General features: G+C 44.8%; 2 protein-coding genes across 6 annotated transcripts; both read left to right on the top strand.

Moving 5' to 3' along the window:
- Nucleotides 1-147: 147 nt before the first annotated feature.
- On the top strand, nt 148-17,823 carry chd1l (chromodomain helicase DNA binding protein 1-like). 5 transcript variants are annotated; one of them, XR_008897085.1, is made up of 27 exons: nt 148-396; nt 733-845; nt 1,125-1,231; nt 1,457-1,568; nt 1,668-1,699; nt 2,290-2,371; nt 2,514-2,676; nt 4,331-4,486; nt 5,116-5,208; nt 5,329-5,425; nt 5,954-6,027; nt 6,673-6,783; nt 7,561-7,675; nt 8,038-8,185; nt 8,358-8,550; nt 8,731-8,894; nt 9,380-9,543; nt 9,778-9,983; nt 10,276-10,374; nt 10,851-10,921; nt 11,403-11,517; nt 12,531-12,639; nt 13,412-13,663; nt 14,475-14,556; nt 14,998-15,981; nt 16,902-17,335; nt 17,755-17,823. XR_008897085.1 is itself a non-coding variant. In XM_056603680.1 (25 exons), the coding sequence occupies exons 1-25, from the start codon at nt 303-305 to the stop codon at nt 15,118-15,120; spliced, it is 3,075 nt and encodes a 1,024-aa protein (XP_056459655.1). In that variant the 5' UTR covers nt 148-302; the 3' UTR covers nt 15,121-17,556. The 5 variants fall into 5 exon arrangements, 1 of the variants encoding a protein (XP_056459655.1); XR_008897086.1 differs by lacking the exon at nt 17,755-17,823 and having other exon boundaries at nt 16,902-17,001; nt 17,234-17,556; XR_008897087.1 differs by lacking the exon at nt 17,755-17,823 and having other exon boundaries at nt 16,907-17,556.
- Nucleotides 17,702-22,050, top strand: traf3ip2l (TRAF3 interacting protein 2-like). The gene is made up of 8 exons (XM_056604124.1): nt 17,702-18,398; nt 18,681-18,723; nt 18,828-18,889; nt 19,641-19,738; nt 19,897-19,965; nt 20,100-20,216; nt 21,429-21,503; nt 21,836-22,050. The coding sequence occupies exons 1-8, from the start codon at nt 17,702-17,704 to the stop codon at nt 21,980-21,982; spliced, it is 1,308 nt and encodes a 435-aa protein (XP_056460099.1). The 3' UTR covers nt 21,983-22,050.
- Nucleotides 22,051-22,481: the final 431 nt, after the last annotated feature.

The raw sequence follows: 22,481 nt of genomic DNA, 5'->3' as shown, positions 1-22,481 counted from the left end.
ATAAAACTTTTCATATTTTATCAAATGAATTGTATAAATCCAAATGGGACGGGATTGTGTCAAAGCAGCATTAACTTGACAGAAATCATTCAAACGTTTAGAATAAGGAATAAAGCTACAAAAAAATAAACATTACCTTTCTAGAGCTGAAACGGTAAAAAAAACATTGCAATGACACTTGCCAGTATTTGCCTTTTCTGGTCACATGACCAGGAAGTGCCAAGCATAAACTGTTTGGTTGGCGCGGATTCGCGGACTACTAACCTGTACTTCTGAAACTGAACTTGCCTAACTTTTAAAAAATGTCAAGCTTTGCTCTCAAAACAAGAAACAGTGTTCCAGCCAAACGGAAGACTATTGTGGCCCAAAGTGACTTGCAAAAGTGGGGCTTACACGGTTTGTGGCAACATTTATAGTGGTCGATTTGGTGGTGACAGCGCCTCAAAGCAGCCTAAAACTCAATATTTCCATTAAAAGCCGTCTTTTTCTAATATAATTGAAAGATGTATTATGCATAATCTTTATGAAGGGGTTTGTTTTCTTGGAGCTTAACGATAGATCGACGTCATGCGAAGCAGTTAAATCAATTTACTTAGTTTAATTGACTTATATAGGCTACTAAACCAATTGACATGATTAGAATGACAGGTATTCCCATAACTATGTCCTGAGATATGAAAGATAAGCTGCTCTGCTTCCAGTTTCCCAGAAATAAGGGTTGTTTTATTTCAGGGATACAGCTGAGGTCCTACCAGCTGGACGGGGTGCAGTGGCTGACCCAGTGCCTCCAGAACCAGGAAGGATGTATTCTAGGAGATGAGATGGGTTTAGGGAAAACCTGCCAGGTCTGTGATATTAAAACACACTTATTCACTTCTTACATCGATGGTTGATTTTAATTTTTTGTTAACATTTTAGTTAACATTATAGTTAACATTTCGAACATCCTTTTATGACTGCTTTGATTATTACAACTAGTTGAATGAGATGGGTTTGGAGAAAGCCTGCCAGATCGTAATATAAAATGTTTTATAGAGATTATATTGTTAAATGCTTCTTTGATCAATTAAATAAAATCCCTAAATGGTTGCACCTTTTAAACCCAGTATTTGATGTTCCTTCAGACAATTTCTCTGCTGGTGTACATGAAAGGATGTCTTGGTGTCAATGGCCCCTTTTTGGTCCTCAGTCCGCTGTCTGTCTTGGAGAACTGGAGAACTGAACTAGAAAGGTAAAGTGGTCATCCCACTTCAGGGATAAGTGGATGAGTGGCCCTTTTTGTGCTTTAAATTGGTTTTATTTTATTTGTTTGTTTTATAACTAGATAGTTGAATTGTACAGCACTTTGGTCAACTGTTGTTTTTAAAGGGCTCTATAATAACCTTGAACTAGAACTTGAATTTAAGAGATATCTCTGTGCTTGTTCATAACAACCGCTGGGGTGTTGTGGCTGCAGCTTCGCTCCTTCTCTCTCCGTGCTTTGCTACAAAGGAGACAAAGAGAAACGGGCTGAGTTGAAGAAAGAGACGCAACACACGCCGTTCAACGTTCTGCTCACGACCTATGAGGTGAGAGTCAATGGATGTAAACACACAATATCCATAATGTTATAACACTGCTACCTCTTCCACCTCCATACAACATACAACTTTTGTTTCTGTTCCCAGATATGTCTGAAAGACTTTTCCTTCTTGAAAAGGTTAGTCAATATTAATTTCAAATGTTATCACCAGTGGCGTACCCCCGTGCCCCCATGGTTGAAAAAGTGCCCTCAAGAGTGGCGAATACGAGAGAAAGTGCCTTATTGGCTGCCCTTTACATGTGAAAAAAATTATTGGGTTCCCTCTGGTGCCTCTTCATACAATAAATTATGATGATGAGCCCTCTAGAACAAGAGAATTCGATAACGTGCCTCAATGAGTGCCCTCTTAATGCCCTTACAGTGCCTCCATGGTTGAAAAGAAGTGCCCTCTAGAGTGGTGAATACGAAAGAAAGGGCCATACATGATGCATCATAGCTTTTTGCACGCTGGTTGGGCGTGCTGCTGTGCAGAATGTGCCCTTTTTATTTTTTCGCCCCTGCATTTCAAACTGGCGGTCTGAGTCCGCCACTGGTTATCACAAGCGCATTGTTTATCAGGCCCTGGTGGCAGGAGCACCTTTGTGGTAAACAAATGAGGAAAAACACAAACATGTAGGACTCCTCTGATCAGAGAGATGAAGGCCTAACCACACATCCTTCTAGTTGGTTTAGTGTTGGCTAATTATCTCTCACCTCTTGGTCTTCAGTTGGAAATGGAAGGCTCTGGTTGTGGACGAGGCTCACCGCCTGAAAAACCAGGATTCCTTGCTCCACAAGACCCTGAGCGAGGTACCACAGCACTCCTTCTTCTTCATCATCCTCCTCCTCCTCCTCCCTCATCCTCCTCCTCTTCGTCAATCTCCTCTTCATCCTCCTCCTTCTCCTCTGAATCAGCTTCTTTCCATCCGAGTCATTCTGCTTGTTCTTCTAGTTCTCGATGGGTTTCCGGGTTCTGCTCACTGGGACTCCGATCCAGAACAACCTCCTGGAGGTCTACTCCCTGATCAGCTTCATCCAGCCCAGCCTGTTCCCCGCCGACCAGGCCAAGGACTTTGTCCAGTACTACGCCGACCTCCAGAACCGACCTGCTCTGGGTAGGAACGATATAACCACCATAACTGTCCCTGACATACAGTACCAGTCAAAAGTTTGGACACACCTTCTCGTTCAGTGGTTTTTATTTTTATTTATTTATTTTCAACATTGCAGATTAATATTGAATGCATCAAAACTACGACGAAACACGTATGGAATTATGTGGGAAACAAAAAAATGCTCAACAAACCAGAATATGTTTTATATTTTACATTCTTCAAAGTAGCCACCTTTTGCTTTGATGACAGCTTTGCACACTCTTGGCATCCTTTTCGATCAGTTTCATGCGGTAGTCACCTGGAATGGTTTTCCAACAGTCTTGAAGGAGTTCCCAGAGGTGCTGAGCACTTGTTGGCTGCTTTGCCTTCACTCTGCGGTCCAACTCATCCCAGACCATCTCTATTGGGTTTAGGTGGGGTGATTGTGGAGGCCAGGTCATCTGACGCAGCACTCCATCACTCTCCTTCTTGGTCAAATAGCCCTTGCACAGCCTGGACGTGTTTGGGGTCATTGTCCGGTTGAAAAACAAATCCGGGTCCCACTAAGCGCAAACCAGATGGGATGGCATGTCGCTGTAGAATGCTATGGTAGCCATGCTGGTTAAGTGTGCCTTGAATTTCACTCCTCCTCCTCCATGCTTCACGGTGGGGACCACACATGAAGAAACCATCCGCTCACCTTTTCTGCGTCTTACAAAGACACGGCGGGTCGAACCAAAAATGCCAAATTTTGACTCATCAGACCAAAGTACAGATTCCCATTGGTTTAAAGTCCACTCATTGTGTTTCTTGGCCCAAGCAAGTCTCTTCTTTTTGTTGTTCTTCCTCAGCAGTGGCTTCTTTGTAACAATTCGACAATGAAGGCCTGATTCACGTCGTCTCCTCTGAACAGTTGACGTGGAGATGTGTGCTACTTGAACGCGGTTTCTGAGGCTGGTATCTCAAATGATCTTTTCCTCATCAGCAGAGGTTGCTCTTGGTCTTCCTGTCCTGGGGCGGTCCTCATAAGTGCCGGTTTCATGATGGCGTTTGATGGTTTTCGCCTCTGCACTTGAAGATACATTCAAAGTTCTTGAAATCTTTTGGATTTACTGACCTTCCTGTCTTAACGTAAGGATGGACGGTCGTTTATCTTTACTTAATTGAGTAGTTCTTGCCATAATATGGATTTGAACTGAAGTCGAATAGGCCTTTTCATTGTATCGAATTGTGCACCAAACCTGCCTCTGTACAGCACAACTGATGGTCTCAAACACATAAAAAGGCAAGAAATTCCACAAATTAACTCTTGACAAGGCACACCTTAACCATTAAACCATTGCAGGTGACTATCATGAAGCTAATTGAAAGAATGTCAAGAGTGTGCAAAGCTGTCATCAAAGCAAAAGGTTTCTACTTTGAAGAATGTAAAATGTAAAACATACTCTGGTTTGTTGAGCATTTTTTTGCATGTTCCTTCATAGTTTTGATGTCTTCAATATTAACCTGCAATGTAAAAAAAAAAAAAACATTGATTGAGAAGGTGTGTCAAAACTTTGTCTCTAACGGATAACGATCACCTCCTGTCTGTAGTAGCATCCTACTTCCCTTGTGTGAACGAACGGTAATGTACCGCTTCCTGTGTGTAGCAACAATCTACTTCCTTTGTGTGTAGCCGCGGAGCTACAGAGCGTGCTGGAGCCGTTCCTGCTCCGCCGGGTGAAGGCGGAGGTGGCGGCCGACCTGCCCGGGAAGATGGAGCTGCTGGTGTACCACGGCATGTCAGCCCTGCAGAAGAAGTACTACAAGGCCATCCTGACCAAGGACCTGGGTGAGAGAACCGTGCACAAAACACGCTGGAAAACACACCTGTGGGAGATACCTGTATAAGATACCTGGAAAATACACCTGGAAAACACACCTGTGGGAGATACCTGTATAAGATACCTGGAAAATACACCTGGAAAACACACCTGTGGGAGATACCTGTATATAAGATACCTGGAAAATACACCTGGAAAAAACACCTGTGGGAGATACCTGTCTAAGATACCTGGAAAATACACCTGGAAAACATGCTTGTAAATCATGCATGTAAAATATACCTGTAAACATACCTGTAAAATATCCCCGTGCGAAATGCCTGTGCAACATACCTGTAAAACATGCATTTTAAATATACCTGTAAACATGTTTAACAGACTTTTACATTGAGTCATTTTAGAGATGCTGTTATGCCAAAGAATACATGATTTGATTGAACACAACAAGCACACAGCATGGATTCAAGGCTGCTTAACCTAATGGAGGCTACATAGAATGGAGCCAAGGCAGTATAACCTAATGGAGGCTACATAGAATGGAGCTAGGGCAGTATAACCAAATGGAGGTTACATAGAATGGAGCCAGGGCTGTATATCCGAATGGAGGAGTCTGGATGAAGGCTCTATTCCAATCTAGATGCCTTTGGAAATGAGCAAGGCAACAAGACGAGGCTGATGAACATCCTGATGCAGCTGAGGAAGTGCGTGGACCACCCCTACCTGTTCGACGGTAAGTCAGAGGTCTTGGGGGGGGGGGGGGGGGGGAGACGTAATGCTCCAAGGGCCGTCGCCCTTGGTTACACCCCTGGCGAGTGACACACACATGTTTGTTTACCCGTTGTTGTCTCAGGGGTGGAACCGGAGCCGTTTATCATGGGCGAGCACCTGATCGAAGCCAGCGGGAAGATGTGTCTTCTGGACAGTTTACTGTCCTTCCTTCATAAAGGGTCAGTGGTCACAATACCGCTAGTCACCACCGGGGATGACAGAGACAGCAGCCGCCCAGTACTAGATTAATTTAGAGTTAACTGTCAAGATGGACGTGTGTGTGTAGTTCAGTCCCTCCAGAAAAATTTGGCGTTTTTTTGTGATTGTTGTGGCCAAAAATCCTTGATTATGCGGCACGTTGTCTTAAAAAATGCAATGAAATATGCGGCATATTTATGCAATTTTATGCGATGAAATTGCAGTATTGCATTATATACCAAACCATTACATAAATGTAGGCATCTCTAACCTAATCCCATACTTAAACCTAAACTACAAATGTATAGATATACAGTAAACGTTAAACATTGAGATTAAATATTTGATGTTAGAAACCCTTTAGTTAGAGCATATATTCTTGGCCATCAGATTACTGCACCATCCCTTTTATAAAGGAAATTGAGAATTAGATAGAGAAGTTATCTGATTGGTCAGTCCTCTGCTCAAGTTGATCTGATTGGTCAATCCTCTGCTCACATTGTCTGAAGGGGCCATCGAGTGCTGCTGTTCTCCCAGATGACCAGGATGCTGGATATTCTGCAAGACTACATGGAATACAGAGGTAGGCTACTGGTACAACCCCTGGAAAACCATAGGGATAGTCAGTAGACACTACTTGTAGTCAAATGCAGAAGAAGAAGAAGAAGAAGAAAGGAGGAAGAAACTGTTAAAAAGACTGTCTCTGTACTGTTTTACCCGTACCTTATCTCTAATCCCTGTCTCTGTACTGTCTAACCCGTACCTTATCCCAAATCCCTGTCTCTGTACTGTCTAACCCCTAACTTCTCCTTAATGACCTGTCTCTATACTGTCTTACCCGTACCTTATCTCTAATCCCTTCCCTGTACGGTCTAACCCCTACCTTCTCCTTAATGACCTGTCTCTGTACTGTCTCACCCGTTCCTTATCTGTAATCCCTGTCTCTGTACTGTCTAACCCCTACCTGCTCCTTAATGACCTGTCTCTGTACTGTTTTACCCGTACCTTATCTCTAATCCCTGTCTCTGTACTGTCTAACCCCTACCTTCTCCCCTAATGAAGTGTCTCTGTATTGACTGTCCAACCCCTACCTGCTCCTTAATGACATGTACCTGACTTCACTGCAAGTCTCTTTGGATAAGAGTGAATGACAATAAGTAATCTGGCTGCATGTCCTTCCCCCTACCCTCCCTGGCGGACCCTGGGCCTGGCGGGGGGGACTCTGCAGGGTACAGCTACGAGCGTCTGGATGGGTCGGTGCGTGGAGAGGAGCGAAACCTGGCCATCAAGAACTTCAGCAGCAAAGACGTGTTTGTCTTCATGCTCAGCACCAAAGCAGGTGAGCTCACCACCGCCGCCACCTAAAGATGGATACCATGACCCTTTATGATTCCTCTGATGGAAACTCCAGTGTTACAGCAGGCAAGGGCTTGTCTTCTTCTTGCTGTTGTTTGCGAGTGCAGAAATAGGACGTCACATTCAGGTGTACATGACTAGCAATCATGCCAATTTAAAAAGGTGGTATCTAACAGAGTCGGGCCGAATTTCATTGGATGATGTTTTGTTGTGTGGATTTGAAAGAACATGAGTTAAACAGAAACAACTCCACTGATTCCAAATGCGACTGGCCCATGTGTTGATACAATATGAAAGACCTGCGATATCAAGCTAGCCCCAGTCTAAAAAAAAAACACCCCTCTCCCCGCCATCTCCATGCTGTCGCCAAACCGTGCCCAGCCTCAAGAAGCGAGGCTCTCTAAAACCCCAAACTACTATCCCTTCACTCGTACAATCTGCCTCTTGTTGTTTTGCCAAGTCTCCTCTTTGTTTTCAAATGGCATTTTTTCTGGAAACGGTTGAACAAGTTTAAACATTATGCGCTCTGAAGAAACTGCAGAAAAATGCAAAGGGGACAACAGATATGTCACACCATAACACAAACACTATGTGGCTATGGTGTAATCTGCCCCTTGGTGAAATTTTTATAGCACTTCACTCACTCACTTGTCTCCCCAGGGGGCGTGGGGCTGAATCTGACAGCGGCTGACACTGTAGTCTTCATGGACGGCTCCTCAAAGAGTTCTATAGCACTTCACTCACTCTCTTGTCTCCCCAGGGGGCGTGGGGCTGAATCTGACAGCGGCTGACACTGTAGTCTTCATGGATAGTGATTTCAACCCCCAGAATGACTTGCAGGCTGCCGCTCGCTGCCACCGGATTGGCCAGACCAGGTGATGGGCCAGACCAATGATATCCTCTTGTCTGTATGTCTATCTCTCTACACACATTATAGCTATTTTTGTCTACATTATTGCTATATATAAAAAAAATACCTTAATTATAGGGTGTTGTATCTATAAATATCGTACAAGATAGTCGTTGTGGGAAGGATAGTCTTGTGGTTAGGGTCCCAGCCCAAAGGTTCCGGGTTCGATCCCCAATGTCAACAGGCTAACCCGAAGGCCTCGGTGTGTGTGTGTGTGTGTGTGTGTGTGTGTGTGTGTGTGTGTGTGTGTGTGTGTGTGTGTGTGTGTGTGTGTGTGTGTGTGTGTGTGTGTGTGTGTGTGTGTGTGTGTGTGTGTGTGTGTACCAGGCCTGTGAAGGTGATCCGTCTCCTTGGCCGGGACTCGGTGGAGGAGATGGTGTACTCCCGTGCGACGTCCAAGCTGGACCTCACCAAAGCCGTCATCGAGGAGGGGCGCTTCTCCCTGCTGGACCAGGCCTCCGCTGGTGGACTACAGGTCGGTACCTCTCTCTCTCTCTCTCCCAGGGGCCTCCACACCCGCAGGACCAAATCTATAGTTCCAGCGGACCATAACCCATATACATTTTCTTAACATTTGTTTTATCTGAGAACCAATGTATTAATTTAGACATTTAAGCTAAATCCCCTTTTCCTGCGTATCCATCTAGTTGAGTGAGATCTTAAAGTTCGGCGTGGACAAACTGCTGGCGTCCGAAGAGAGCTCCATACAGGATGTGGACCTGGGGAAAATCCTCGGCCATACAAAGAATGGCCAGTGGGTGGCGGAACAAGACCCAGCATCGCCCAGCAGGGGAGAGGAGGAAGCTGAAGAGGAGAATGATTCTGAGGACGATGTCCAAAGTAGGTTTTAGAGCTCCCCATGACCACGGATGTATAATAATTATTTTACAGCTGATCATTTCCAAGTGTCATCGATAGTGACTTGCTAATATTAACAGAGGCACATCTGGCGGACAATTATTTTTTGTGAGGTAACAATTGATCTAAGTCAGAAAATGTACTTTTTTTTAATCCCTGCAGACGGTAAGAAGAAGCCCGACCACATGTACTACTTTGAGGGGAGGGATTACTCCAAAGAACCCAGCACTGAGGACCTGAAGAGCTTCCAACGTCTGCAGGAGGAGCAGCTGGCCGAGCTCACAGACGACAGCGGGGAGGGGCCTTCGCTCAGACACAAAGCCGGGGTGAGGTTGGCCCTCAAATCCCCTCCCTGGGGAGGTTTGGTTCGGTTATGTGGAGACATGTGATTGAGTTGATATGATGGTTATCTGGAGCCCGGAGACGTCATTGTTTCTCTCATGTTAGTTTGTTATGTTTGTGTATTCTGTGGAAATACGTGAATTTCCAAATCAATCATGTGTGTTGAGACTAAAGACATAATTAATTCTTAAGTATTGATGTTTTAAGGTCCCCAAACGTTTTAAAGAGTCCTCATTTGTCTTGAAAAGAGTTGCGTCTCCTTATATCATAAATAGTTGTGTGTTCTTGGTCAACGCATTACTTTAAAAGAGTTATCTTCTTGGTCCCCATGTCTTTAAAAGAGTTGTGTGTTCTTGGTCCCCACGTCTTTAAAAGTGTTGTGTGTTCTTGGTCCCCACATGTCTCATGGTTCCCGGTTTTCAGGGTCCTCGCGTACCTTTAATACTCATGTTGTCCTTTCAATCCCAAGGTGTTGCTGACCGGGCCTCTTGGGGTTTCTACGCGGAAGAGAAAGCCTCTGAGTGCAGCCGACCTGGAGCTCAGGCGACAGAAGAACCAGGAGTCAGCCGCCAAGAGGGCCAAGCTCCAGCAGGACAGGAAGAGGAAACTGGAGGAGCAGAAGCAGAAGAAAAAGTATGGCTGCCCACAAGTCAAGCAGCCCCCTCTTATTCAATATAGATTGGAACATACCTCCCATACCTTACTTACGATAAAAAGGATAAAACCTTCAAAAGTACATATTTCATTTTATAACACTTCCTGAATTAAGATCATTGAATGATTATTCCTAATTCACTTTATTACTGAGAAAGTGTTGATTCAGTGAATTGATAATTAACTGATGATTTGTTTGATTGGTTGGTTCAGGATGGACTGGTGGCAGAGCTCGGGCTACAGGTCTCTGTGCCTTCATTCGGAGGACAGCGGCGAAGACGAGGAGGAAGAGGGGGATGACGTCAGCCTTGCCAGCGAGGGCTCCACAGAGTCGGACCCCACCGCCATCCACTACGTGCTGGGGGACGTCACACACCCTCAGACTGGACCGGAAGACGCCATCATTGTCCACTGTGTTGGTATGAACTGTCCACCTCAAACCGCTACCAAAACGTCATTTAGTCACAGTGTCTCATGTTTAATGGATTTGTGTTTTGTTTGTGTATATGTGTATGTCTTAAAAAGGGTTGTGTGTTGTATAGTTGTGTTTGGCTGTTTAAATGGAGTTGGGTTTCTAATTGGGTTGTTTGTTGTATAAAGGCCTGTGTGTTTTAATGAGGTTCTGCATTGTATGCATTTTTATGGTGCATTTGTGTGTATTGAATGTGTTTTTGCGTTTTGACGGTTATGTGTTGTATGTGTGTTGTACAGATGATTCTGGGCGATGGGGACGAGGAGGTCTGTTTACTGCTCTGGAGATGAGGTCTGATGAACCAAGCAAACAATATGAGCTAGCTGGGAGCATGAAAGGTAGGTTGGAGTTTATGAATTATGAGCTTGCTTGTAGCATGAAAGCTAGGCTAGAGCTAATCAATTATGAGCTAGCTAGTCGCATGAACTGTAGGCTAGCCTTTATAAATGATGAACTAGCTGGTAGCATGACAGCTAGGCTGGAGCCAATAAACAATCCAATATAGCTGGTAGCATGAAAGCTAGGCTGGAGCTATTCAACAATATCAGCTAGGGGACCGAAGTGAAGGTTTGAAAGCTGAGGTAATCATGTTGCCAAATCCGAGAGCTTTTAGACTTGGTGTGAAAACTTGTGTAGTGTAGGATCTGAGAAGTAGTAGAAGAAGCTTCTTAACTTGTATGTTGAAATGCACGTATGAAAATGTATTGCGAGTCCTACTTGCTGTTTTGAATTTGTAAACATTGTGTATTTTTACACATGTATTTTTAGGTTTAGTCATGCTAGCTGTTTTGAACGTTAACTCTATGCGTTTCAGACTTGGACCTGGGGAATGTGCTTCTCTTCCCCATCGATGACAAACAGTCAAGGTTGGATGGTCGGGACCAGGTAAGAGAAAGGCCGAAGGCCAACTCGGATAATCGGATCCCCTGTCTTAGTGCTTTTACTTTGCAGTTGTTCCTTTGTTATCTTGGCGTTCCGCGCTTAATACTCATATACATGTCAAGACAATCCCCTGCTGCTCCTGGCTGCCTAAGCGCTCCTGTGCCTTTGAACAGGGTAATGACCTGAAGAGGAACTCCAAAGGACCAAAGTTTAAAACTATTGTTTGTCCATGACAGTTTTTCACAATGGCACTGAAGAGGCACTGTTCCAACTTCCACAGGGCATGTATGATCACGTATGAGTGTATCAAAGGATGAACGCCAATTACGAATGGCTATTAATCATCTACAAACGCCAATTATTTATCAAATAGCTTGGATTGGGGCCAAATTGGTTGGGAAATACAATAGAATGCAGTCAGTTTGCTTAGAGTGCATCTGTACGTATAGAGGAGTGTACTCACTGAACTCTGTGTTTGTGTTAGTTGGCCCTGATCGTGGCGCAGCAGAGGGACCGATCCAACAACCTGTCTGGGATCCACCTCAGTGCTCTGGAAGGAGGGCTGAAAAAGATTTACTCTGCGGCCCGAAGGAGTAAAGGTCAGACTGGATGGTCTAGTGACAGGTCGTGTTGAAATGTTCTGTATTTTGCACCTGCTTGTGGCTTACTTTGTAGACCATATGCCTTGTAGCGACCCAATATACTTTATTCTGACCTGTGGTGCTATGCTACAAGTTATTCCCTCTCAATGTAAACCTGTTTTCCTGTCTACCGTATTTTTCAAAGAAAAAAAAAGCCACAGCTTGTATCCCGTCAAAGCCCAAATTAATTGCTGGCAAAATAGAAGATGCCTTGATTGCTAAATCTGTCAAAAACTCAGGATACAAGGTACTACAGCTTGACTCTGCATTATCTCCAACTACTCACGGAGGCTTCCTTTACAATGTAAAACAATGTTTAACAACTATTTTAACAATTTTGTTGTGGTTTATGTAAGTATTTGGGTTATGGCGGGCAAAGATGCGTAATAAGACGCGACTAACTACAGAGCGGCTAATTTGTGCTAAATATAAACATATAACCCCATTCACCACTCCTGCAGATTTAATTTTTGAAAAATACGGTACCATCATAGCCTGGCTATTGCCAGACCAAGCTCAATCGTGGATTGCACGTTGGTCTGGGGAAGCTGCTGTCATATTATTCTGCACAAGAGGCGGGATCGATGGGCCTAGTTCAAATGATTGTACGCAATTGGCTGCTTTCCGTCGCAACCCTGTCGTCATTGTGTTGAACCAGCCAATAGCGCGCCAGGGGGAAAAGCCAGCTTGGGGATTGGCTCCCGCAAAAACAATAACGAAACTAGAAAGAAATGTATCGCTCTTCTCCAGAACCTTCTGCAGGGCGAACTCAAACCGCCGGCAGAATGGGCGGGGCTACCCAGTCTAGTACCATCAGTGTCCGGTCCATAAAGGCACAAAGACACCGTGCAACTAAATATATTAAATGTTCTGTATTTGACTGAGGATTTATTCTGAAGAATGGACATCCAGTATAAATCATCTAGAATCCCATATCAAAGCTCATTCAATGCTGAATTCCCTCCTCCCAGCCAGTGTGCACCTTCCCCGCATTGGTCATTCGACCAGAGGGTTCAACTGGTACGGCACCGAGAGACTGATCAGGAAGTACCTGTCCTCAAAGGGGGTCCCCACCTTCATGTATCCTGTCACGCTTGAGGACCTCACATCTTCCATTACATCCTCCTACACAACTTGATCCAACATGACAACAGCCTACATAACCTACTCCTATATGACTGCAGCCTACCTAACCTAATCCTACTTAACATCATCCTACATAACTTAATCCTACATGAGATCAGCCTACATAACCTACTCCTATATGACTTCAGCCTACCTAACCTAATCCTACATGAGATCAGCCTACCTAACCTAATCCTACATGAGATCAGCCTACATAACCTAATCCTACATGAGATCAGCCTACATAACCTAATCCTACATGAGATCAGCCTACATAACCTAATCCTACATGAGATCAGCCTACATAACCTAATCCTACATGAGATCAGCCTACATAACCTAATCCTACATGAGATCAGCCTACATAACCTAATCCTACATGAGATCAGCCTACATAACCTAATCCTACATGAGATCAGCCTGCATAACCTAATCCTACATGAGATCAGCCTACATGTCCTAATCCTACATGAGATCAGCCTACATAACCTAATCCTACATGACATCAGCCAGCATGAAATGATCCTTCTACGTCACCCTATATAATTATACATAACCTTGTTTTTCATGACATCAACAAAGAATCATCCTGTAACGCATTATCTATCATATCACACCATCCTACAGTGATGGTGACCAGACATTTTTAACAAATTATATAAAGTTTATTTCAGCCTTACCTGCCTTAAGACTCGAAGTGTTTCAGCCTTGACTCGGCTGCTGACAGATATTACCACAAAAGGACCCCCAAGAAGACCGCCGCGGCTCCAGCCCTTCCTCCTCAACCCTCCGCCGCCACCAGTGCACCACCTCCCCGGGCGGAGCCCGCCCCCGTCTCCCCGGGCGGGTCGGACACCGGAGCCTCTGGCGCTGGGACCCGGCGCTCCGCCGTCCTCCCGGACTTCATGAAGGGGGTGTTTGTGTTCTTCTACAACCTGCCCGCCACCGAGAAGAAGAGGCTAGCACGACACCTCATCACATATCCTCACGGCCACGCCCAGAGGGGCTAGCGTTGTCAATCAGTTGTCCAATCAGATGAATACGACTGCTGTGGTTGTAATCGATGGTATGGAAACAAAACTCCCTACTGAATTGTATTCACCAGTGATTGCCCAAACACTTCTTGGGCCCCGTCCACATGGAGCCCAATCGGGCGAAAACGATCCGGTTTCGTTTAATACGGTTCAGGAATATCTCTGTAAAGACTGAGTCATTGCGAAAACCGCATCGAGCTGTAGAAACGCTCTAGTAAATATTCAAGGCGCTCTAGTAAATATTTGATGCGCTCCAAAAGTGGAGCGCATCAAGCCTGCGCGCTGTGTACAAAGTCGATCACGGGGAGATTCAACCTTTTAAATTGAGCAGAAATACTTTTTAATGTACATTTAGTAATTTAATTGATCAAAGGGCTTTATTTAGAGCTACAAAAAGAATACAAACAACAAACTAAATAAAAAAACTCAACGCAACTCTGACGTCCCCCAGTTGGTGGGGGGCTAATGACGTCATCGTTTGCGTTTCCGGCGTCCACACGAATCCTAACACGCAAACCTCATAGGTCCTGATAGATTTGAAACCACCTCTGACGGTGGTTTCAGAAATGTGCGGTTTCGGGCACCGGATTCGCCAACTCCGTCTGGACGGTCGGCCGAAACGCACAAGACTTATGTGGTATCACCAAAAACTCTGCTCTGTGTGGACGGGGCCTTAAACTAAAGTAATCACGTGCAAATGCACAAAGTATGCAGCTTGTGTTGTATTTGCTGTGTGTCTCCTTAATAACTGTGTACTTATGATGGAGACGAGGAGGACGTCATGAGTCCTACGGTCACACACGTCGTCGCTGAAGCCACCAACGCATTCCACTCTAGGGTAGGTTTGTAAATTACAGGTGGGCAGGCTCGTTAATCAGAAACATGCTACTCACAGGTAAGCAGGCCTGTCAAACACTGGTAGCAAGCGGTCTTAAAGCCCAGGTAGGCGTGTGGCTAAACAGGTGTGTTGGTCTCCCGCTTGTAGACATGCCCTTTATTCTGTCATTCGTATAATGTCAAGTGTTGATCTTTTGACTTCCCAGAGCTCTGCGTTAAGTGCAGTGTGTTAAAGGTGACATATTATACCACCAGGTGTGAGTGTGATAAGCCGTTTGAATATCTGCCTCTACTGACATCGTAAGTGGGCGTGTCTACCTAGATGTGTGCTGGACAGATGAGCAACATTTTCTACAGTCCACTTGGTAGGCTGGTAGACTGATCTATCCAGCACACATCTATCATTTTGTCACCTTTTAACACAATGAATGTTGATCACCAGGAGCTCCAGGACATGCTGCTGCAGTACCCCCAGGCTGTGGCCACAAAGACGGCCTGGCTAGACACCTGCTACTCCAGACAGACCCGAGTAGATGCCACGCCCTTCCTGCACGCCTTCAGATGACAGCGGTCCACTATGAGCATGCTGGAGGGAATAGTACATGTTTTATTATCCTATAGTCTCACTCAGTACAAGTGAGAGTACATGATGTATGATATTTATGAGTTTTCTATATTATGTTCCCATTTCATTGAATGTCTTCAAAGTCAGTTCTGATGGGTTGAATAATTGTAAAAGAAATGCATTTGAATGTCTTCATCGGGAGTTCTTCATTGTCAGTTGGCTGTAAGGTGTTGAATCATCATAAAATGCAATTCAAGGTCTTCATATTAATCAATCTAATCCATTAAAACTGTCTTGTTATGTTAATAAATGAACATAATAGGTAATCATTGCATTGACTTACTGATATCTACAATGTGCCAACGTTGACTTATCATACATTATATGATAATTCTCTTAAAAGTTACTTCAAAATCATCCCAGTGTAAAACTTTTAAAAGCTGAAATGAACTCTGAAGAATATATATGCTTGGGCCTACATCGACTAAATTGTTAACCCACATTAAGTATAGTATGTTTTGGAACGTGCACTGAACGCCAGCGAAACCCAATACGTATTCCGTCGGCAGGCTGGTTTAGTAGCAGGCTATATTTACCATATAGGACGGACGGAGGGGTGGAGCTACAACTCAACTGGGCGTGCAAAGTTAATGTTGTGTGACATAAGCGCCGCTTCTCCAAATTCTACACATTGAATCGATCTGGAAGCAACTGATAAAAATGAAAGACTGAATTTTGGCAGCAAGGCGAATCAGGACTCACGTTTTTTCTGGTTCGACTCTACTTGGAATCACCTGCTCTCTGATGAGGCGATACAGCGCCTCGTAGCCTACCTGTTGGACCCACGTAGGAAGTCAAGAGGTAAAGGCGCCGATGACTATTGTGCCGATCAAGTTGTTTATGAGATACATCGTTTCTCTTGTGATGAACTATTTTACTCTTTGGGATGTGCGTTAACCTACTTCTAGTTCGGCTAATAGCCTTATTCATAAGGCGTAATGCATTTATGAAAACCGTATGCGCCTATTAATGCAGGGCTGATGATACATCATATGAGGCGGCAGGGACCTGGCAGTGGTGAAATTTGTGAAATGTTGACAAAGTTTGTCATATCGTGATTGTGATCCAGGTTGCGTGTCTGCAGAGGTGGGGGATTTCTGTTCCTCCGTGCGCACTTTTAAGCGAGAAGATGGCGAGAAGATGAGATACAGGATGTCAACAAATTAGGCTACGTTTGAAACTGAATTCAAAGAAACATCAGTCACAACGTTGTTTCTTTGAAATTTGGAAACGGCGTTGAACTTTTAAAAGTGAAGAATTTGCAGCAAATTGTCTTAGACTGAATTGCGGTCATATTATAGGTTACAGGCTTTACCTGTTGGTTGGTCTGAACTCTCAGGGAGGGGGAGAGCTGGGAGTTGTCACCCAGTCACCCATTATCACAGCTCATCTTCGTTCTTTTAGTGCTTGGTCTTCCATAATTTCCACTTCTCTCGTCATGTGCTCGCCAATGAACGTTGAATGCATACATTTCAAACCGTACTTCAATGGCTCCACACCAATCCTGCAATTACAAGACAACGCGTGAATTCAACCGAAATCTCTTGACTTTACCTATAGAACCATTTAAGGCTCATTAATAGGCTCCCATTGATGCGCATATTTTACGTGCTTATGTAATAAAGGTAGCAGACAACTTCCACATGTGTGTTCCTGTTGCTAAATTAGAACAAATATTATTTTGCTGTAAAGTTCATTTTCATATCGACCCTTCTGGCCAGTAAAGGGTTTTGCTGATTGACCTGGACACACATGGATGTTCGACGGGAAATCCCTGATTATGTTGCCTTCACCTGTCTGTCCCACCTCATCACCCAATAGGTAAATATTAAACACAGTAGCTCTACACATATAGACAACACGTTTAAATTAAGCGTGTACATTTCTAAGCTTTGCTTAGCCTATTTAACAATTCTTCATGAAGGCTTATTATTAGGCCCCATTGATTTATGATCATTGGTCCATTTAAATAACTTTCCGAATAAAAGAGGTGGATTACGAATCTAATTCCACGATTGTGTGCTCATTATCTTTTACACGATTTGCCCTGAAGGTAATTCAAGATACCAGTTTTCTCGGCACCTGCACGGTCGAGTGCAATGCTTCACTTTCCTTTTAAAAGTGTAATCGACCATAAAATAGAAGGTCATGCATGGTATGTACTTTTACTTGGTATTTAAAAAATGTCTTTCAACAGCAGCCATTTTGACATGTCGGGTACACACAGGTTTGATAACATTGACTATGAATCTGTCCCATTTAGGTAACCATTTAGGTGTGGCTCACTCAATAGAACGGGACTATTCTAAATATAAATTATACCTTCGTACCTAGCTATGACAGGTAAAAATGGGGGCTATGAAAAGAGCTTATTCCAAATGATCTGAATATATATATATATGTATATATATATATATATATATGTATGTATGTATGTATGTATGTATGGGGGGGGTGGGAAAGTTGTTATCGCCTGAAAAAGAGAGACAACGACCTTATTCACCCTGCGACTTGAATCAACATGTCTGCTTGCTCAACGAGGCCTGTTGTGTTGACCCCCCCTGACCTTTACAGTAGCACCAGACGCCCCAACACACCGCAGGAGGACGACGAGACCATGAGCCAGCTCCAGAGTGAAGGCGGGACCGCCCCGGGCCCCGCCTCCCGCCCCTCCCACGCTCATCACGGCAACGGGTGCGACGGCGACCCCAAACACCCCGCCCACCACCCCGCCCACTTCCTGTCGGAGATGTACTGCAGCTCCTACCCGCCGGCCCACCACCCGCACCAGCCTCACCCCCACCACCCCACGCCGTTCCCCAGCCGCGCGCCAGACAGCTCCTGGGGGCCCGGTACCCACCCCAGCTACCCCAGCAGCGGCTGGAGCGGCGCCGGGTTCCCGTGTCGCCCGGCCAACTCCTGTCTCGGCGGCAAAGATTTCTCCCGCCAGTCGGGGGAGAGCGCTTTGTACCCGGCGGACAATAGCTCCTCGCTGCCGGGCCGCTACAGCCCCAGCATGGGCAGCCTGGAGCAGCCGTACTCGCTGCACTCCAACCACCCCTCGCCGGAGCTCTACCACCACACCATGTCCCCCTACTACTGCCAGCCGCCGGGGCCCGCCTGCTGGGCACAGTGCCCCCCAGAGGCCTTCAAGAGGGGGCCCGCCTTCGCCCACCAGATGCCCATGCTGGTACCCCACCTGCCCTACGCGCCCTTCTGTGAGTGTACTGCTGTCCACATCGTCGTAGAGCAGGCCTTCTCAGCGCCCTGTGATCTTTAGACCCAAAAGCATTGGGGATCCTTTCTTTCGCTCGATGGTTTTTCTGAGGGCTTCTGTGTGTTGTCAGACTGCGACCCACCTCCAACTGGATCGCGACCCCTTTGGGTTCCAGAACCCATTTTTTAAGATCTTTAGGTGTAGGCGCTGACTGTGGTGAATTGATGCGTCATTTGTCGACCCAGCATTAACACTAACGGTTTCTCCTTTTTGATTGGATAAGATCCGAATGACACCAGAGCTCGAGGAGTTGGTGGCATGGACCAGTAAGCTTTGAAATATCAATTATATACAATACACATTCAATCATTAACATTCATTAAGCAAACCCTTAACAAAAGCTTTTTATCTGGTAATTTCCACTTTCCAGTCCCAACGACCCAGCTAAAAAGGAGGATACATCCAATAGCAGCCAACTATCCCCAGAACAGAGTAAGTATGCGCTACGACTCGAGACAGGGGGTTAGCGATCACTTTCATGGGGGGTAAGAACTCAATAATCAATATGAGTAAAGACGGCAGCTTCGTAATGTCTACACATGACCTGGATTCAGCAATTTCCGCTGAAATCGTGAAACTTATAGGGGACTTATTATGCTTTTTCGACTTTTATGACCTATAAACGTTATAATGATTGAAATTAATGTTTAACCATACACAAAAAACGATGTAGATTTTCGGGAAACTCTTCCTCTCATCTGGGCGCTTTCAGCATTCCCTGAAAAAACGCTTGTTTTCTTCCTTCTCCGCCCCCTCGCCCCCCTCCTGCCAACCCAACTCCGTTGTGATTGGTTACCTTCCTTGAAGCACGCGCGCGGGCAGATTTGACCAGGCATATGGGGGCGCGGCAGGAGTGCCTCTACGTAGATGATTTCCCGGAAATGTGAACAAGTGAATGCCAAACGTTGTCCCGAGTGTTTAGCGCTCTGCACAGCCACCCCAGACTGTCAGCAAGGAATACGTCGTAATGCATGTACGTCATTTTTTGACACTTTAGTATGGTTAAACATGACTATCAATCATTATAACAACGTCATAAAAGTCGGTCATAAAAGTTGAAAAAGCATAATAGGTCCCCTTTAATGACTTAATTTCATAACATTATATATGATAAGATTTGTTTATTGGTACTTAACAATTGCCCTGCTGAAAGAGATAGTTAATTGGTGTTTTTCCAAAACAGGGAAGGTGTTTGTAACATACGAAGCTGACAATGAAGAACACGTCAACAAGGTCATCAACTTTGTTGCCCTGTTGCGACACAACGGCTTTGACACACACGTGCGTACATGCTTTTGTATTTGTTATTATAAATGGAAATAGAAACGTGGGATATGGGCTATAACTCTAATTAAATACCGTTCGTGGTGCAGTTTTTTTTTTCCTGTTTCTGAGCCTCTCATGATATTTTCTAAATGCTGTTGCTGGATTGGTCCCAGATCGACATGTTCGAGCAGCAGTTCAGGAGCATCAGCAAGATAGACTTCATGGAACGCTATCTGAGCGAGGTACGTCCGCATGCTTGATTTACTGTTTGAAATCCACAGTAAATCTCCTGATTGTGTTTGTGTGTGTGTATGTGAGTATAATTCATAAACTGTGCCTTTATAAGCATACTCCCCTCCCCTCCTTCATCACACAGAAGGAATATCTGATCATCATCATCATCAGTCCAAAGTACTACGACACGGTCAGTGCCTCTCCGTTTGGCCTGGAGAATGACGAGAGGACCCTCAACACTGTCTACATCCACAAGCAGGTAGGCCAACCGAACGACAGGCCTTCCGCAATTCCGCAAAATCGTTTATCTGTTTTCATTACCCCCCCCCCCCCCCCCCCAACCTTTTTTACAATACTTTTAAAGTCACGCCGCTATTGTTTTTGAACAATGGTCCCACAGCTCAGATGAACAGCAGTGGCTGTTTCAACACTACTAAGCAAAAAAAAATACACTCAACTTATTTTATAATAACTAGGGATGGGCGTGAGGAATCGATTACTCGAGTACTCCTCGTTACAAATGAACTCGGTTGATGGACGGGCAAACTCGAGTTTGAATATACAAAAGCAGACAAGTTTTCTGGAGCAAATGTATACATTTTCTGTGTGGGGCCACTGGCGCGTGCCATGCGCACAAACCAAATGAAATGTATCAAACGCGCGTGCCGTGCCGTGTGCACAACGCCAGAATTCAAAAAGTTAAGAGATGGCGGTCAGAGCAAAGCGCAGCGAAGTATTGAAATACTTTACAGAAATAGGAGATCATAAGGAAACGGCTGTAATCCCGGACATGTAGAGAAGATCACAACGCTGAGTATTTGTTCATTTGCTGCTGTTTTATTTGCAGCTTTAAATTATTTGCAATGGTTAGGCCACTTGTTTCGTTTTTATTTTTTAAACCATTACAGGCCTTTGTTCGACGTGATTTAAATTGTGAGACGCATGCTTATTTTTGTAAGGAAAATGTGTTTTGAACGTTTGCAACAATAAATAATGAATGCTCTGATAACTTTGACTGTTTCGATTGAGAATAAGCATTACATGTTTGGTTGGTAATATTGCCGTTCATCATTAGGCCTATTCCTGCTGCAGATGCATTGCATTCTAAAAATAGATTTGATTAAACGAGTACTCGATTGATCCTCGAGGAATTCCTTCGATCACTCGAGTTTGGAATTTACTGCTCGTGCCCATCCCTAATAATAACGGATGGTTCCAGGCCATGATTCTGACTCTTGATCAACTTTGTCACGCATTTGTCATGAATACTACCTAGAATACTGATAAGATTGTAGCACTGTTTTAAGGAACAGTAACAGTGCTAACATGGCATTGATCAAGATGTTGATGATCATATGAGACATATAACCGCATTAAAAACAAATAAAATAAAAGGATTCGTTTCCCAGCCTTTTAATGCGTTGCCACCTTCAGGTAATACAACTTAAATAATACTTCTTTTTTTTATCAGTTACAGAATGAATTCATCCAAAATGGCAGCAAGAATTTTAGATTCATTCCCATCATTTTCCCAGGGGGCAGAAAGGTAATTACAGCATTCTTGATTTTAAATCAACAAATGGTGTATTTGTATTGCCATGGATGCAACTTTATATATCCTGCCATTTAATGGATTCTAAATGGTGTCTCAACCCACTTGCATTCTATAATAGTAATTTCCTCTTTAGTGAAACCGTAAACAGTATAAAACAGGATATTTTATGAGCTTACATCGCTATTTTTTTTTGTATGCATTTTACCTCGACAACATTTAACTTGTGATGTGTTACTGTATGAATACTCCCTCACTACATTGATATGAATGGGTTGAACCCATGGAAAATCAAACTAATCTCCACATGTGTTCCCCTAATGCAGTGCCACGTTCCCACCTGGCTGCAGAACACTCACGTGTTCAGCTGGCCTCGCGACCTGGACGACATCATCCGGCGGCTGATGAGAGTGGAGAAGTACAATCCCCCCGGCCTTGGGCCGCTGCCCACCATCATCTCCAGACCCATCTAGACCTACCCTCACCTCCAGACCTACCCTCACCTCCAGACCTACCCTCACCTCCAGATCTACCGTCACCTCCAGACCTACCGTCACCTCCAGACCTACCCTCACCTCCAGACCTACCGTCACCTCCAGACCTACCCTCACCTCCAGATCTACCGTCACCTCCAGACCTACCGTCACCTCCAGACCTACCCTCACCTCCAGACCTACCCTCACCTCCAGACCTACCGTCACCTCCAGACCTACCCTCACCTCCAGATCTACCGTCACCTCCAGACTTACCGTCACCTCCAGACCTACCGTCACCTCCAGACCTACCGTCACCTCCAGACCTACCGTCACCTCCAGACCTCCAGACCCATCTAGACCTACCCTCACCTCCAGACCTACCATCACCTCCAGACCTACCCTCACCTCCAGACCCATCCAGACCTACCGTCACCTCCAGACCCATCCAGATTTACCCTCACCTCCAGACCTACCCTCACCTCCAGACTTACCGTCA

This window comes from Gadus chalcogrammus, chromosome 12, assembly GCF_026213295.1.
Source record: "Gadus chalcogrammus isolate NIFS_2021 chromosome 12, NIFS_Gcha_1.0, whole genome shotgun sequence".
Lineage (NCBI taxonomy): Eukaryota > Metazoa > Chordata > Actinopteri > Gadiformes > Gadidae > Gadus > Gadus chalcogrammus.
Note: the sequence above shows the minus strand (reverse complement) of the source record. Positions and strands in the feature narration are given on the sequence as shown.

Coding starts and splice junctions, on each gene's coding strand:
- traf3ip2l (XM_056604124.1), top strand. CDS start 17,702: ATGTCTGCTTGCTCAACGAGGCCTGTTGTGTTGACCCCCCCTGACCTT. Junction 18,890..19,640: donor CCAACTATCCCCAGAACAGA/GTAAGTATGCGC, acceptor TTTCCAAAACAG/GGAAGGTGTTTGTAACATAC. Junction 19,966..20,099: donor TGGAACGCTATCTGAGCGAG/GTACGTCCGCAT, acceptor TTCATCACACAG/AAGGAATATCTGATCATCAT.
- chd1l (XM_056603680.1), top strand. CDS start 303: ATGTCAAGCTTTGCTCTCAAAACAAGAAACAGTGTTCCAGCCAAACGG. Junction 846..1,124: donor GTTTAGGGAAAACCTGCCAG/GTCTGTGATATT, acceptor ATGTTCCTTCAG/ACAATTTCTCTGCTGGTGTA. Junction 9,544..9,777: donor GAGCAGAAGCAGAAGAAAAA/GTATGGCTGCCC, acceptor TGGTTGGTTCAG/GATGGACTGGTGGCAGAGCT.